This window comes from Saimiri boliviensis, chromosome 15 (assembly GCF_048565385.1).
Source record: "Saimiri boliviensis isolate mSaiBol1 chromosome 15, mSaiBol1.pri, whole genome shotgun sequence".
Taxonomy (NCBI): Eukaryota; Metazoa; Chordata; class Mammalia; order Primates; family Cebidae; genus Saimiri; species Saimiri boliviensis.
Window position 1 is genome coordinate 45,444,527 of NC_133463.1, and position 17,367 is coordinate 45,461,893.

The 17,367-nt window shown below is 44.0% G+C and overlaps 1 protein-coding gene across 8 annotated transcripts in view; it reads left to right on the forward strand.

The window, feature by feature from the left end:
- Nucleotides 1-17,367, forward strand: part of TPD52 (tumor protein D52) — a 154,506-nt gene that overhangs the window by 107,442 nt on the left and 29,697 nt on the right. For 2 of the 8 annotated variants that reach the window (XM_003940184.4, XM_003940185.4), the window contains exon 1: nucleotides 7,190-8,160. The exons of 2 other annotated variants lie outside the window; for them this stretch is intronic. In XM_003940184.4, coding sequence (XP_003940233.1) covers nucleotides 8,022-8,160 — 139 coding nt within the window. In that variant the 5' untranslated portion in view covers nucleotides 7,190-8,021. Of the gene's footprint in view, nucleotides 1-7,189; nucleotides 8,161-12,582; nucleotides 14,906-17,367 lie in introns of those variants that run through there. 4 more of the 8 variants (XM_074386958.1, XM_074386959.1, XM_003940183.4 and 1 more) reach the window with 3 other exon arrangements.

A 17,367-nucleotide genomic window follows, 5' to 3' on the forward strand; every position in this document is an offset into this window, starting at 1 on the left:
CAAGTGTAGTCCCATGTGGTTCCGGGGCCAGCAGCCTCCCCTCACTGGGATGCAGGCTCTGCATCATAGCAGGATCCGCAGGGCCCTTGGCCGGGAGGGACTGGCTTATCCTTACTGCCTGGTTCTAGGCTACAGCCACAGGATGGAAAGGACAGCGCCTTGGAGGCACCTACCTGGCTTCCAACTCCAGCTCCTTTACTTGCTAGCTCTGTGTCCAAAGACAGGTTTACACAAGCTGTCCTTGTCTTGTTTCCTCTCTGAAAAGTGGGGAGAGGCGGAGGTTTACCTCACAGAGGTTTTGAGGATTAGCTGAGAAGTTTTGTAAGCAACAGAGTACCCTTGTGATTTTAAATTGAATTTCATATTTAAAACCAAGCACTTTTTATTTGGAGTCGAGGTTTGTTTATTGTGGCACAGTGTAGGGAGTGAAGGCTGTGGGGTGTTCATTAACCTCTCTTCCTCTCTGCCCTCTCACCCTGTGGGACAGGGACTCCCCGGTCTCCCTCTGAGAAGATGTGACTAGCAAGGGATGTGATGGGAGACTTCTTTTCTGTGGAGGGTAAACCACCTGCTGCTTCAGTAGAAGGTGGAGAAGAGAGCCCTTCCAGCTCTCAGAAGGGGCCGGGAGCTGGGATGTGCCTGTCTGTGGCCGGAGCCCAGTCCCATTAGGCCCTGTCTCCGTGATTGCTGTGAGAGGTGGTTGCTCCCTTTCTTCCCATCTCCCTCAGGGCTGGTGAATGTAAGGCAGAGGAGTTCTTGGGTTTTTTTTTTTTTTTAAGCCCTTTTCAAATTTACAGAAGGATTTCAAGAATAAGAATAGTACAAGGAGTACCTGCTCCTGCATTAGTTTGCTGAAGATAACAGCTTCTAGCTCCATCCATGTCCCTGGAAAGGACATGATCATGTACCTTTTTATGGCTGCATAGTATTCCATGGCATATATGTGACAATAACACACACTGGGGCCTGTTTGGAGGGTGTGGGGGAGGAAGAGCATGAGGAAGAATAGCTAATGAATGCTGGGCTTAAGACCTAGGTGATGGGTGATCTGTGCCGCAAACCACCATGGCACACGTTTACCTATGTAACAAACCTGCACAGCCTGCACATGGACCCTGGAACTTAAAAGTTGATGGGGGTGGGGGGAAGAACAGCTGCATTCTCTACTCAGAGTCACTGTTAACATTTAGCCCCAGCCGGTTGACCAGTCTCTCTGTATGTGGATGTCTGTAAACATGCATAGTCTTATTTTCTGAGCAGTTTGAGAGGAAGTTGCATACATCATGGCCCCTGCCCCTAAATACTTGTTTGTGTTGCCTGAGAAAGGCAGTATTCTCAGCACAGTTGTCAACATCAATAAATTTGATTTTGTTTTTTGAGACAGAGTCTCTTGTTACCAAGGCTATGGTTCAATGGTGTAAACTCAGCTCACTGCAACCTCTGCCTTCTGGGTTCAAGCAATTCTTGTGCCTCAACCTCCTGAGAGTAGTTGAGACTACAGGCATGTGCCACCACAGCCAGGTAATTTTTGTATTTTTAGTAGAGATGGTGTTTTACCATTTTGGCCAGGCTAGTCTCGACTTCTTGACCTCAGGTGATCCGCCTGCCAAAGTGCTGGGATTACAGGTGTGAGCCACTAGGCCTGACCAGTAAATTTGAAATTGATACAAGACTTTTATCTAATCTGAGGTAATATTCCAATTTTTTTCAATGGACCTAGTAATGTTCTTTATAGAATTTTCTTTTTCCTTTCAGTAAGGACCCAGTTTACCATCAGGTATGATCTTTAGTGGTTGTATCTTTTCAGTGTTATTTAATGTAAATTATTTTCACAGCCTTTGTCCTTTATGACATGTTTTTGAAGAAGGCAGCCCCTCCTCTTTTAAAAATGAGAAGCTTCCTTGTTTTGGACTTGTCTGATGTTTCCTCATGATTAGATTCGGGTTCTGCATTCCAAGCCTGAACATTACATTACCAGGTATTCAGAGTGTCAGCGTTTGAAGATGAGTGTCCATCTCCCTCTCACTGGGGGATGGCCATCTCTACCCTCCAGTTGGGGAGGAGGGGTTTTCTCTATTGTACTGTTACTATACTTGATCTTAGCCAAAAGGCCAAGAAGCGGTCTCCACTGTATTCCTAACTATGTTTTTTCTTCTGGCAGCTAGTTAATCTGTGGAGAGGCACTTTAAACATCATGTAAATATCATCTTCTTTCTCAAAATTTCTCCCTAGCTTTAGCATCCATTGATGATTTTTGTCTGAATCTTTACGAGGATGGTCAGGTGGCATTCTTCTGTAGTTCTTCCTTCTGTTTATTTATTACTTTCATGGACTCTTGGATTCCTGTTTTTCTAGTGGTTTATAATCCAGGACTGTCCCTAATTTTTTTGGTGGCCCGATTGTCCCATATTTAGCTAGCTGGAACCCCTTTGAGCCAGCTGCTGTGTCACCGGGACACACACAGATTCCCCAAGTATCCATGCCCTGCTTCTCCTGGTCCACAACCACTCTGTCTCCCTTTGACATGTCCTCCAAGTAAATAGTGTGTTTCATAGCTTTTAAATCAGACTGTCCTTTATATGTCTTTCCGGTTTGTAGAGAATTTACACTGACATATTTGAGTGATGTGCTAATAGGCAGACAGAAACTTAATTTTCTTTACAGTCATTTGTACCTAACTACCATTTCCATTTGCAATGACGTGAGTTGTCTCAGGGGTTATTGCCGTGCAGTCCGCACTTGACTGGCTTCACCGAGTTGACCTCTGTGCTGCCCTTGGGCTCCCTCTGCTGGCGTTGTCATGCATGAGCACTTTTCTGGGGTAATGGCATGGATTTCTCCTTCTGCCCATTTTCTTTCTTTTGGTTTGTTGGTTTCTCTCTCATAAATTATTAAACAAACATGGACCATACAATACAGCCTGCTTTCAAACCTGATCTGCTTGCTGACTGCATCAAGAATATCTTTCCATATAAAATACATAAATATTTTTATATAATCGTGTCACTGTTTCCAGGTTTTTCTATTACATGAATATTCTTTTTAGCATTTAAAGAATCCATTTTTAGTAGGCATTTGTATCGCTTTTTTCCATTTCAGGTAGCATCTAAAGCAAACGTCGCTTGCACGTATACCATTCATGAGTGACTTGCTAAGTAGAGCTTGCTAAATGGGTAGGAACTTACAGGAAAAGGGGAGACTCTAGTTTGAGAAAGTTGTCTAGGCTAAGTTGAGGATGTATTCAACAAACAGGAAAGTCAAGTTTGGCTAAAACATGGTTGAGTAATAGGTATGTTAGGACTCTTTGTGTTGAAATGATGAAATCCATCTCCAACCATAAGTGAACAAAATTGTGTTTGTTTAATACCAGGAAGCCCAGGGTAGCTGGAGGCAGGGGCTTAGATCCTGCTGCCCCATCCGTTACCTGTCTGTTTCTCCTTCTGTCTCTTCCCAGTCTCAGCACTTGGTCTCTTGCTTGTTGCCATGGGGAGGGAAGGAGCTGCCAGCCCCTCCAAACTGGCACCCAACAGCTCAGGTTACAGAGAGAGTCACTTTCTTCCATTATGCACAGAGTAAACATCAGGGAAGGCCACTGATTGGCACCGTCTGGGTCAGATGTCTATCCTTAGGCCAGTCCCTGTGAACAAGGGGATGGCGTGTCTGCATGGACTGGATCCGAAGTACAGGCCCATGCCTAGGGTCAGGGAACAGGTGGGAACTATGGACCTCTCTCCCCCAAGAACCCCAGGGAGCAGGTGAGGTGAAATTTCTCTAGGGAAAGAGGGGTGAAGTCAACAAGGCAGCATATGTCTACTACACCGCTGTGGAGCCTAGTGCCTCCCAGAATCCTCCACGTGGTCTAATGTAGGGTGTGGATGATGACAGTAGAAACGAGGGAAAGGTTGGAACATTGCGGTACGGGTTGGTAGACAGCTCCCGGTGCTGTCTCCGCGCCGAGTGAGAGTGCTTGGATGTGACTCCTTTGAAGTCAGGCCTGGGAGACTCAGGATGCCTAATCTAGAGGTAAGAAATCGTGAGGAAAGCCAGTGAGTTCAGTCTTGTACTGCTGACTTTGAAGTACTTTTGGAATATCCATGTGGGATCATCCACAGGACAGGACCAGACCAGATCTCATCTGCTTCTTCCCCAGGCCAGCTAGTCCACAGCAGGAAATACAAAGAGCTGCCCCGATACCAAGGTGTGTTAGTCCATTCCCATGCTGCTGTGAAGAAATACCTGAGACTGGGTAATTTATAAAGGAAAATGGATTAATGGACTCGGTTCCATATGGCTGGGGGGGCCTCAGGAAACTTGCAATTGTGGCGGAAGGCACCTCTTCACAGGGCTGCGGGAGAGAGAATGAGTGCCCAGAGAAGGGAGAAGCTCCTTAGAAAACCATCAGATCTTTTTATAAAACTGTCAGAGAACTATCTCATTCACTATCAGAACACCGTGAGGGAACCGCCCCCATGATCAATTACCTCCACCTGGTCCTGCCCTTGACATGTGGGGATTATTAGAATTTAAAGTGACATTTGGGTGGAGACACAGTGCAAAACCCTATCATGGGCTTTTTCCTCCTTGCTGGGCTTGCCTGGTAGCATGAGTCTGCCCCACTTTTAGCCTCTTTCTGCCTGCAGTGCGTCCTTACACCGTTTCTAGAGTCGTCCTTATAAAACATATACTCTGGATGACTCACAGATCTTTAGTTGTTTTTTTTTGCAGTGTATCAAGTATAAAATTTGTCAAAGTATTTAATGACCTGCCCCCAAGCTACATTTCCATTTGGTATTTCTTTCAGTTCCCTTCTACTTTGTATTTGGCTGTTCAGTCAACTGAATTTTTGCCATTCCGTTAACTCATCCCATGCTTTTCCCGCCTCTAGATTTCACTTTTCTTACAGGCTAGAATGTCTTGACTGGGGTCTCACTGGAGATAATGAGAACAAAAACCGGTTCAACGAGCTAGGATGTTGCATAAAAGTCCCAAGAGTGTATCGAAGCAGGTAAAATAAAAATTTTAGGCAATTACCTGAATTTGAAATGCTCACATTTATTAATAAGACATGTGACATCTACATGAGCCATCATTTTTTTGTTGTTGTTGTTTTGAAACGGAGTCTCCCTCTGTCACCCAGGCTGGAGTGCAGTGGCACGATCTTGGCTCACTGCAACCTCCGCCTTCCAGGTTCAAGCAATTCTCCTGCCTCGGCCTTCTGAATAGCTGGGACTAAGGCACCCGCCACCATGTCCGGCTATTTTTTATTTTTATTTTTAAGTAGAGACGGGGTTTCACCATGTTGGCCGGGCTGGTCTCAAACTCCTGACCTTGTAATCTGCCCTTCTTGGCCTCTCAAAGTGCTGGGATTACAGGCGCCACCGTGCCTGGCCCATTTGTTTTTTAAAATTCTACCTTGATTAGGAGCCAAACCTTCAGGGCAGGTATCCGGTAGAGTGCCCTGGAGAGGCACAGACCCCTGCAGGTGGCACTTCACACACTGTGTGCTGCTGCTGGGAGAAGAGGGGGACAAAGAGTGAGGGGATTCTAAGAAGAGGTGGCATTTCTGCCTCTGTGTTGAAGGATGAATAACTTTGACAGGCTGGAAAAAGCTGGCATTTCAGGTAGAGCATGTAGCATGGATGTAAATACCAAAGGTCAAGGACATGGGCTTGAGAGATGGTGAGGATGGAGGTGACTGTGGCTTGCATTCTATCTGTGTCACTATTAATTAATTACCTTCTAATACCTTTGGCTCTAAGTGAAAGAACAAATAAAGTAATGGAGAAATGCTTTTTCTACCAGTATTTAGTGACCAGTGCAGAGTTACGGAGAGGGCCGGGGACCTGATGAACCACACTCTTTCTAGTCCAGGGACATAGCTCCAACGCCTCTCCTGTCCCAGTAAGAGGCCATGGATTTCAAGAAGCTAGACAATTCATTCTTTCAGATCGTTAAAAAAAATATTTATTTTATTTCTAAATATAGAATGCAACATTTATAGTTGCCCAAATTTTGGTATCTTTTAGGAGAAAAATACAGATTTTTTTAATTGAAAAAAAAAAAAAAGAAAAAAAAGATAAAGATCTACCATAGGCCAGGCATGGTGGCTCACACCTGTAATCCCAGCACTTTGGGAGTCTGAGGCGGGCGGATCATCGGAGATCAGGAGTTCAAAACCAGCCTGGCCAACATGGTGAAACCCCATCTCTACTAAAAATACAAAAATTAGCCAGGTGTAGTGAGTGGCGGGCGCCTGTAATCCCAGCTACTTGGGAGGCTGAGGCAGGAGAATTGCTTGAACCCAGAAGGCAGAGGTTGCAATGAGCCGAGGTTGTGCCATTGCACTTCTATCCTGGGCCACAAGAGCAAAACTCCATCTTGGAAAAAAAAAAAAAAAAAGACCTACCATAAATAGAGTACAACATGAGACTAACAAATATATCAAATAAAAAAAATCATCCAGCATATATTTTGTATGTTAAAAAAAAAATCTCAAGTTAAGAGGAATACAGACCATCTTGGTGCATTTTTTTTTTTTTTTTTTTTTTTTTTTTGAGACGGAGTTTCACTCTTGTTACCCAGGCTGGAGTGCAATGGCGCGATCTCGGCTCATTGCAACCTCCGCCTCCTGGGTTCAGGCAATTCTCTTGCCTCAGCCTCCTGAGTAGCTGGGATTACAGGCATGTGCCACCATGCCCAGCTAATTTATTTTTTTGTATTTTTAGTAGAGACGGGTTTCACCATGTTGACCAGGATGGTCTCGATCTCTTGACCTCGTGATCCACCTGCCTCGGCCTCCCAAAGTGCTGGGATTATAGGCTCGAGCCACGGCGCCCGGCTGGTGCATATGTATTTTATACGCTAAACATATACTGATTTTTTTTAATGCTTAAAATATATTAGGTTTCATACTTGCTTCCAATCCAAGCAGTCTATCTGCGCTCTTTTTTTAGATTTGAAAAAGAACACTGCCTTTTTTTTTTTGTTATGCAGTAACAGACCATTGCCCACCTGAAGGCAGTTCACCTTTATTTTTGCCTTCTTAATGTTAGAACCAGCAGGAGCTGCAGTTGCTGTTGCTTGAGCCAAGGCCATAGCATAGAAAAGTTCTGCAAGAGACTGTGCTAAAGGAAATACATTTGGTGACTTGGTTTTGTTTTACAAGCTAACCGTGGCCCAGTCCTTCTGCAGGGTGGGCACGCAGGTTTATTGCAGCTCTGCTGAGCCATGGCCTTAGACAAACAAAGAAGGCGTGGGAATACCCGGAAGCTTTCTGTTCAAAGGGATTCCTCTCCTTCCAGTGCCTGTAACTGAAGCACCATCTTTCTAATAAAAAAAGGATAAAAGTAAAGTCAGTCTGAAGTTTTTGTGACACTCAGCCAGATTCCACATTAGATAAAGTAATCATGGAAATACAGCTTAATTTTTACACCAAGTTGTGCTTAGAAAGCTGATTGCTAAACCAGGAAGCTTGGCTTTGAGAATTTTACTGTAATCCAGGGTGGAAAAAAAAGTATCACCCAGATGGCATTTGTGGGAGATTACCGACTGGTAATCCCTCCTTGTCCTAGAAGATTAAGTCTGCCCTGGTGTAGTCATGGTCAGATGATTTTTTTTTTTTTTTAATAAATTGTAGTTTCTTGTTGTAAGTCAGTTGGTGCCTGATGTTTGCCTGAACTGTTTGTACATCTGGGCCTTACTGCAGAACCCTGCCCTCCTTTGTTGACTGAGGCAAGCGCCAGGGTTTTCATTGTTGATCAAAATTAACACCAGGTGGTGAGTAGAGCCCCTCCTAAGGTTGCTCAGGATAAATCATTTATTAAATAGGTCTGCTTGTCAGGAGGGCGTGAAGGTGCCCAGAAGGAAATGCTGCACTTGGGCCTGGGAGCCAGCGCCTCTAAGTCCTGGGGTTGATTTCTTCACTGAAGTTAAACCCTACAAAGGGAATATGGCCAAAGTGGCACTCAGCTGAAGGATGGTATCAGGCGATCAGAAAGCCATGCGTTCTGCGTTTGTCTGGAATGGATTGTAGGGAAATGGACTTATATGAGGACTACCAGTCTCCGTTTGATTTTGACGCAGGAGTGAACAAAAGCTATCTCTATTTGTCTCCTAGTGGAAATTCATCTCCACCTGGATCACCGACTCTTCAGAAATTTGGTAACTACTCATTTTGTAAACTTAAGTTTGCTTGGAATAAAACCTAGACATAACTTGGGGTTTGCCTGGCTTTAAAATTATTAGTGTAAAGATGTCCAGGGTGGTGTTGGGTTGCAAGTAGCAGACAAGCTATTCTATATTCAAAGTACAAAGATAAATGTCTTGTTAAATATTTAGAATATGTGTATACTTAGGAGTTAGATTTTAAAGTTAGTACTATTTATACGATCAGTAGACTTTTCCGTTGATAGATATTCCAAGCTCACTTTCAGTTTGTTGAGCTGGTAAATTACAAAAAAAGGAGGAAGCTGAAGTCTTTGGTTTCTAGGTGCTTAGGTAATTTACGACAACTTTCCTGATTTTTCTCTGTAGTAAAATGAGGGTTAAGCACTGTCTCAGTTCAGGGTCTTGCTAATGACTGTCCTGGGTTTTGTTATGGAGTATTGAGTGCAACTTACAGAAATAGCTAGGCAAGAGTTTTTTTTTTTTTTTTTTTTAAAGAAAAACTAGGAATTGCTGTACCTTTAGAAGCAGGAGTTGCTGTACCTTTAGAAGCAGTTATTCATTCCTATCTGCCAGTATGAGATTGCTTGAAGGCCAGGAGCACCGTCAGGGAGGCTCTTCCTTAACGGGCACAAGGCAGCAAAAAGCCGGAGGCAGCTTAGCCATCAGCCCCGCCGGTCTCCCATTTCATAGCCAATGCTGGGAACTGGTTAAATGACCCTCTGTGTAATTTGCCATAAATAAGCAACCAGTTTTTCACAGAAGAAGTTAATTTTTTCCTTATTAATGAAGAACAGGTCCCATTTTGTTCTTTTTAAGCTGAAAAAATGGGTAACTTAGGGGGAAAAAAACATGGTAAAGGTGACAGCATGAAACTTAGTTTTAGGTATTTTAGGTTTGTGTATTTGACAACAGTAGGGAGTGTGTGAAGCATCATTTTTCTCTTGGATGTACCTGGTAGCCACCTTTCTCCAAAAGTAGCTGGGATTTCCAAGAAGGGAAAAATGTTGAATATAGCAGAGAGGGGCTAGAGCTGGTCTGTAGAAGTTAGGGGCAGGAGGCAGAGGCAGCAGCTTGGTATCTGCTGGGGGAGTCTGATTGCCAGGAGACTTTCTCATGTGCTGACCTCGCCTTGCCCAAGTGCCCCCGCCTCGGACCTCTGTAATAAAGGGGTCTGGGCTCCCCCTTTGCCCAGCCCCCTTCTAACTTATACATCTTATGTATAAGTTATGGGGAAGTTAGAGCCCAATAATGGGGAAGTTAGAGCCCAGTAATGGACCAAAGCCCAAGTGACTTGCAGAGGAGGCAGGGAACCTTTGAGAAACTGGGGCTGTGGTTTCGTGACTTCAGGTGGACCTTGATCGGCGTGGAAGCATCTAGACTCCCAGGAAAATTGCCGCTGCTTGTTTATTTTAGTTCTCCTCTACTCTTCTTGTCTCTTTGTTTCACCTCCTTCCATTTTCCCAGTTACTGTCATGGCTGCCTTGGGATGTTTGCTGCCCAAACCAGGGCAGTGGTAGGATTGGGTGAACCTCTAGGCAAATTTTGAAAGATTGTCTTCACAATTCCTATTAGCTTTTCGAAGGAGCCTGGGGTTGTGAGATTTAACAGATTACTAAAAAGCAAATGAATAACAGCAATGAGAAACTTATGTAGCTAGGTTTAGTAGTTTGCATTAATTGAAAGAAAGGAGGGTGAAAAAGCATTAAAACAATCAGAAACCACCCTCAACAGTCATCTGTAAGAACACAGTGATTCTAAATTCGCCAAATAAAATGGGGTCCTGGAAGAGGGATTACTCCTCTGTGCCCATGACCTCTCAGGTCATAAGAAGCATGCACACCTGTCTGAACATGAAACCTGGTTGGTTGATGGAATAAATCCTGCATCCTCCGTGTGTTTGGACTCTCTGTATTTTCTGTGCAGAAGTCTTAGGACCAATATATTATCAATCCATTAAAATTTCTTGTGGCTTTTGGACGCTGTGTATTTTCTTAACTGGCAGGCAGGTAATACAGATAAAAAGGACTGGTATGAAAAGGAATCCTACTCAGAGACGTTGGGAATACTGATCTGAAAAGAATGTGTTCTCTGATATTTATCCAGAATGCCGTCATGGGGCAAATGGGGAGGTAATGAGATTTAGTCTATAGTCAGGATGTTCCTAAGAAGTAATTGAAGTGAAGATTAGGATGAAGACAGTGGCTGGAACAAAATGAGGCCTTTTATTAGGGAGTTTTAAACTCCTTTGACACAATCAACCCATGTTCAGAAATGCCTCATACCTCTTTACTCACAATCCTCATAAATGCAAGTATCTATCAATAACTGAAGCAAAATTTTATGAACCAGAACTTCTCCTTGCTGTGTGTAATATAGTCTGATACTTTATACTATTTTATGCCATTTCTTCTTTTTCAAGTGCTCATCTGGTTCTGCTAACTGGATTTTACAACCCATGGTTTGAAAACACCGATTTATAATAGTTTTAGAATCTGGAACACAAGCTCTGTTTGTCTTTTTTGTTCACTGCTGTTTCTCCAAGCACCAAGAATAGTGCTCGACATTATCGCTCAAAAACTGCTTGTTGAATGGATGAATGAATGAATGAATGAATGACACTGCTTAGGACTAGTTCACACTCCAGTTGATTTTACAGATGTGAACATTGAGGCTGACAGACGCACATGATGTTCTCACTTCACAGTGTTTAGTTAGGCTAAGCTAGGACTAGAACTCATCTGTTAATTCTTAAGCTATCGGTTTGGTTCTTTGTTTTTTTTTTTTTTTTTTTAAGACTACCACATCTCAGCCTCTCTGGTAATGGATATTCTAGAACAGATTAACCATTCAAGGCTTAAGTTCTCCTTTGGTCAAGCATTTTACTGTGAGGGTAATTTGTTGACACTTTATGTACCAGTTGGATCTCAACATTCTGTTCCGTCTTTAGGGTTGAACATTATCAGCACCAGGGTCTCAGAGCTGCGGTCTTTTGTTGCATTACTCTTCCCTTCTGAGAACACACGTAAGGATAATTTCCCAAATGTTATTTACACAGCATCTATCTTCCCCTTAAGAATTTTCTTTAAAAAAAAAAAAAAAAACTTTTAGCTGGGCGTGGTGGCTCATCTGTTATCCTAGCACTTTGGCACGATCAGGCGGACAGATCACTTGAGCTCAGGCATTTGTGACCAGCCTTGGCATCATGGTGAAATCCCATCTCTACCAAAAATACAAAAATTAGCCAGGCATGGTGGCACAGGTCTGAGGTCCCAGCTACTTGGGAGGCTGAGGCAGGAAGATCACTTGAGCCTTGGAGGAGAGGATTTCAGTGAGCTGAGATCACATTGCTGCACTCCAGCCTGAGTGACAGAACAAGACTCCATCTCAAAACAAACAACTCATTTATTTTAGGTTCAGGGTTGCATGTACAGGCTTCTTATATAGGTTAGCATGTGTCACAGGAGTTTGATGTACAGATTGTTTCATCACCCAGATACTAAGCCTGGTACCCAGTAGTGATTTTTTTTTTTTTTTTTTACTCTTCCTCCTCCTCCCAGCCTCCACCCTCTGGTAGGCCCCAGTGTCATTTGTTCCCCTCTTTGTGTCCATGTGTTCTCATCATTTTGCCCCCACTTGTAAGTGAAAAGGTGCCCTATTTGGTTTTCTGTACCTGTGTTAGTTTGCTAAGGATAATGGCCTCCAGCTCAATCCATGTTCTTGCAAGGGATATGATCTTGTTCTTTTTCATGGATGCATAGTATTCCATGCTGTATATGTACCACATTTTATCCAGTCTATCACTGATGGGCATTTAGGTCAATTCCATGTCTTTGCTATTGTGAATAGTGCTGCAGCAAACTTACGCGTGCATGTGTCTTTGTGATAGAACGGTTTATATTCTTTTGGGTGTATATTCAGTAATGGGATTGCCAGGGAGAACTTTCCAGTCTCCTGGAAGATGCAACCTTGGCTTATGGCACCTTATGGTTACTTCTAGTGACTTAAGGAAATATGAGTAATGGAAAAATCTGACATTTTAGTTTAACGCTGTCATATTTGAAACTCTAGAAAGACTGAAAAGTCAAACTGAAATTCCTTAGCTTATAGTTCTTCTTTTCATTCTGTTTTACCCTTTTTGATTTTCACTTTGTGTCATTCTCACTTTTTTTTAGGGAAGTGGTTACCACTTCTTAAAAGTTTTTCATGATTGCAAAGGTCTTAAATAGCAAACATGGCTATGGTTTACAAAATAAAAACTGGAGCCGAATCGAAGAGATGTAGAATTTCCTTATTCCTAGAGAGGAAATTTAAGGATGGAAGAGACTTCCTCTCTGGGGATTCTTGAAATTTCTCCACGGCTGATCTTTGTTACTCTTTTCTGGAATGTCCCAATTACTAGTTTTATACTTAATTTTGGGGCAGGGGAGCAGAGCAGTGGGGAGAGGAGATGGCTCTGAAGTAATTGAAGATTTTTTCCTTTTTCTAAAAAAAAAAAGATGAAAGAGATTTAAGGGTCTATTTAGAAATACCTGGAAGGAGCAAGTAAAGCACTTGAAAATGCTGTGTTTTACCTGGAGGATCGTTTCTTCTCTGTCCACTCTTCCTATGAAGTGAAGCTTTGGGAGGTGGCCTTCTGACTTGGGTGAGGACCTTGACCACTCACTGTTCAGGGTCCTGCTTTCAGAGCTGAGTCCAGCACTTTGCACCCAAGGTGGCTCCCAAGCGCTCCTTTCCCTTTCCTGTTGCAACCCGTCTCCTCCTGGTCTGTTTCCTTTTCTCTCTCATAACCCAGACATTGGCCCATGACGCTTGTGAGGAGCTTGGACCTTCCCTTAAACGAAGCTGATCAAGTTTTCTCAGCTTTTTTCTTCCCTGCTACTTTGACTACAATTACTCAACTCATTTTTCCCCCTAAGGTTTTACTGTTCTCGCCATGGGCTCACATGGGAAAATCCCAGCCTAAGAATCTAAAGTGATGGCCTGAGCTGCTGCAACCCTCTCTTCTGAAGGCACTCGGTGGCCGACAGCAGGTACTGGCTGTCGTGTCCTCTTAGGTGCTCCCTTGCCTTAAGTCAGTTTTGCCCCATTGTGGGCATTTGACCATGTTTGGAGGTGCTCTTTCAGTTGTCAGAACTGGGTATGGGTAGGGGCTGCTGCTGCTGTCTAGTGAGTGGGCCTGAGATGCTGCTCAGGATGGTGCACGGGCAGTCCCTGCCGCAGTCATCCACCGCATGATGCCCGTGGTGCTGTGCCTGAGAAGCGCTGCCCTAACTGGATGCTTCGTCTTTTGGGTCTCCCGAAGACAACCACTGTGAGGCGGGGACTTGCAAATATTCCTCCCACTTCTGGGATTTTATTACATCCAGAAACAACAAGGCACAGAGAGTGGCAGCCCCAGGCACAGACTTATATGGGGAAGAAACATGTTGTGATCTTTTTGGATGTTACCACTAAAGGTACTTTGAATGATAGATTTAAATCTCTTTTTATGCCTCTGGGTTTAAAAAGCAGGGTGCATATTCCCTCGCATTTGTGCCTAAGTAAAACAGTCATAGAGACTGAAGTTTCTTACTGTGACTCTGGTCTTAAAGTTATTGCTGCCGCTTTGAAGACTTGTGTAGGAGGGGTGTGAGTAGCTTTATTTTCCAGAGAGACTTCTAGGGCTCAGATATATGTTCACAGATTCTTTCTTGGGTAGGCAGTGTTAACATGGCTAAGTAGCAGATATCTTAGACTCCATTTTGGCATCTTTTTCCCTGCTAGTTGAATTTTTTTTGAGGGGCAGCCGACATATTTCTGTGGTATCATTGTGTCCCGTGTGTATAACCATGGTGCATTTGACTGCACACTCTTTTCCTGTAATATGAAGGTAGGTGACCTGCTCCCAAAAGTGACAATCTTTGGAGAGATTACATATGAAATGGAAGTTGTGTTTCTTTAGGAAAGTGACATTTCACGTCTGCTTTAAATAGAAAAACCTTTGTAGGTAAAAACAGCAAAGTGAGAATGCAATATGTAAAATAAAAAGCCAAAGATCAAGGGAGAGAGAATGAAGGGAGACTGGGTTCTTATTTTTCCCTCTAACTCGACTGTCTACCTTACTATAATCCATTTATTCGGAGTGTTGACAAGAATCTGCTGTGTGCTGGACCTGTGCATCAGTTACCATGCCGGGGCTAAAGACACAGGATTGGAGCACGAAGGCTGAGGATTGCCCACCTGCAGGCTGTGTTCTTTACAGTAGACAGGACTGGAGGGTCTTATACCCAGAGCCAAGGCCTGTTTCACAACCTAGGTCACGGGGTCCAGGGGAAATCCTCCAAGAGCAGAAGACACTTAAAACTGATTTACTGAATCAATGTGAGTGGGACTTGGAAATAGGGAGGAGGTTTCAGGCAGAGAAAATAATATGTAAAAAGACACACACAAAAAAGAGTATGTTTTAGAGATAGCAGACATGGTTGTACAACATTTTGAATATAATTGATACCACCAAATCAGGTTCTTAAAAATCAGCCAAAAAGTATGGGAGGTACATTTAAACTTTTTTTTGAGTTAATACATTCTCTCTCTTCCCCCTCCCTACTTTCTTTCTTTCTTTCTCTTTCTTTCTTTCGACAGAGTCTCGCTCTGTTGCTCAGGCTGGAGTGCAGTGGTGCAATCTCTGCTCATGGCAGCCTCCACCTCCTGGGTTCAAGTGATTCTCCTGCCTCAGCCTCCCGAGTAGATGGGATTACAGGTGTGTGCCACCATACCCAGCTAATTTTTGTATTTTTAGTAGAGTCGGGGTTTCACCATGTTGGCCACACTGGTCTCGAACTGCTGGCCTCAAGTGATCCACCTGCCTTGGCCTCCCAAAGTGCAGAGATTACAGGTGCGAGCCACCATGCCTGGCCAAGATAATACATTTCTTGGGGGGTGGGGGGAAAGCATATCTTTCTGGAGGAACTGCAGGTTGGAAGGTACAGTGGGAGTGTTGGGCTGGTGAGGGCAGTCACAGGAGATGGGACAGGTGGTGGGGAGTGGGGCCAGATTATCCAGAGAAGGAGCTTTAAGAGAAGCTGGGAAGCCATCAAAAGACCTAAGGCATGGGAGTGGCATTTTCAGATATGTATTCTAGAAAGCTCCTTCTTGGGGTGGATTGAGGAATATTTGGAGGTATCATAGACTGGCAAGGAGCTTAGGGGCAGGAATCTAAGCAACACATGGTGACAGCCCAAACTAAGCAGGAGGGCAGGATTGGAGGCAAGGCGTGAAGTAGATGTCCAGAGAGTGAGATGGAACCATGAACTCTCAGAGAGGTAGGAAGAGAAAAGCCAGGAGGGAGGAGAGGAATGGAGATTTTAGACTGAAGTTCAATGTCAGATGGCCTTGGCAATGCCAGATGAGGGTAATGGCCTAGAACCATCCTTAGTTGAAGGGAAGTGGAAGGGGCAGAGACAGGATTGCAAGGGGTTGAGGAGCAATGGGCAGCGAGGAAGTGAGACCTGAGAGCCAAGCCTCAGGGACTACCGACAGGGGAGATAAGCAATTGCCAGGACAAGTTGTAGGGCATGGAACCTGGGGAAACAGCACATTGTTAGGTCAGGGGCTTGGGGCTCTTTGAAGATAAATGTGGTTAAAGAAGATCAACAAGCTAGTAAATGGCTGAATCAGTGTTGATGCCCCTTTGCATCTGAATTATTCTCCTGGGGCTGCAGTAGCCATTCTGAGTGGCTTATCACGGAGTTCTGGAGGTTAGAAGTCTAAACGGCCTTGTTCCCTCTGACACCTGCAGGTCAATGAATCCTGCTGCCTCCTCACTCCTTTCTGGTGGTTGCTTGCAGACCCTGGTGCTCCTTGTTCTGTAGTGACATCACCTCAATCTCTGTGTGTTCTCTGTGCTTTGCGCTGTATGTCTTCACATGCTCTCTTCTCTGAGTTTCTGTGTTGAAATTCCCTTCTTATAAGGACATGAACCGTTGGATTAGAGTTCACTAATCCAGTGTGACCTCATCTTAACTTGATTACATCTGCAGAGATCCTGTTTCCAAATAAAGACACACTCGTTATTGTCAGGGGCTAGGAAATCGAAGACATCTTTAAAGGCAGCAGAATTCAACTCACACCACCATCTAATTTCAAAGCTCATCTTGTCTTTTTCTAGCTTTTAAGAGTCTGTCTTCAGTTTTCTCATCTTTATATTACGAAACGTTTGACTTAAACCAGGGGTCCCCAACTCCCAGGTGGTGGACTGGTCCCCATCTGTGGCCTGTTAGGAACTGGTGAGTGGCAGGTGAGTGAGCGTTATCACTTGACCTCCACCTCCTGTCAGATCAGTGGTGGCATTAGATTCTCATAGGAGCATGAACCGTGTTGTAACCGTGCATGCGAGGGATCTAGGTTGCAGGCTCCTTGTGAGAATCTAATGCCTGATGGTCTGAGGTGGAACAGTTCCTCCCAAAACCATCCACCCCCGCCTCCCATACTCCCTTGGGAAAATTCTTTCATGAAACCAGTCCCTGGTGCAAGACACAGTGGGGACTGCTGACTTAAACAATTCAGAATTCTTCCAGATTTAAAATTATATGACAGTGGCCAAAAAGCTTTTAATCAGTAATCATAGAAAGTCTTGAAGCACTTGGTCATAATTGGAATAAAAGTCAAAGATGAAGAACTGGAGGGAAGAGAACTATTCAGGTGGGTGCTCCAAAAGGGGGGTTGGGGCTGCACCCACAGCACCCAAGCAGAGAGAGGTGCTCGCCAAACTCTTAGGGCTTAAGTGTAGGTTCTGCGTGTTCACTAAAAAGGCTTTTGCTGCTTTCCCTGATTGAGGTTTGTGGAAGTATGTGGCAAATGGGTGGGTATGCATGGGAAAGTAAAGAGAGAGTTCCTTGAATTAGATCTTGAATGAGTAATTCGGTTCAGATGCCGTATTAACATTGGTTCTGTTCTAGGCACTATGAGTTCTGAGACAGAAAGATAAGAAAGTAACATCAGGACTTTATAGTCTAGAACTAGAGACGTGTTCAGGACTAAGCTCTTTCCTGCCCTTGGTCACTCTGCCCTGCCTTTCTCTGCTCTGCCTACAGTCACGTACACACATTTCCACTTCATCTTCTGCACATGACAAGGACTCCAGAGTCTTGAAGTGTTGTATTTCATCAAATCTGAGACACCACAGATAGTAAGATGTTGCTATTATTTTGTGTTTCATTAAGT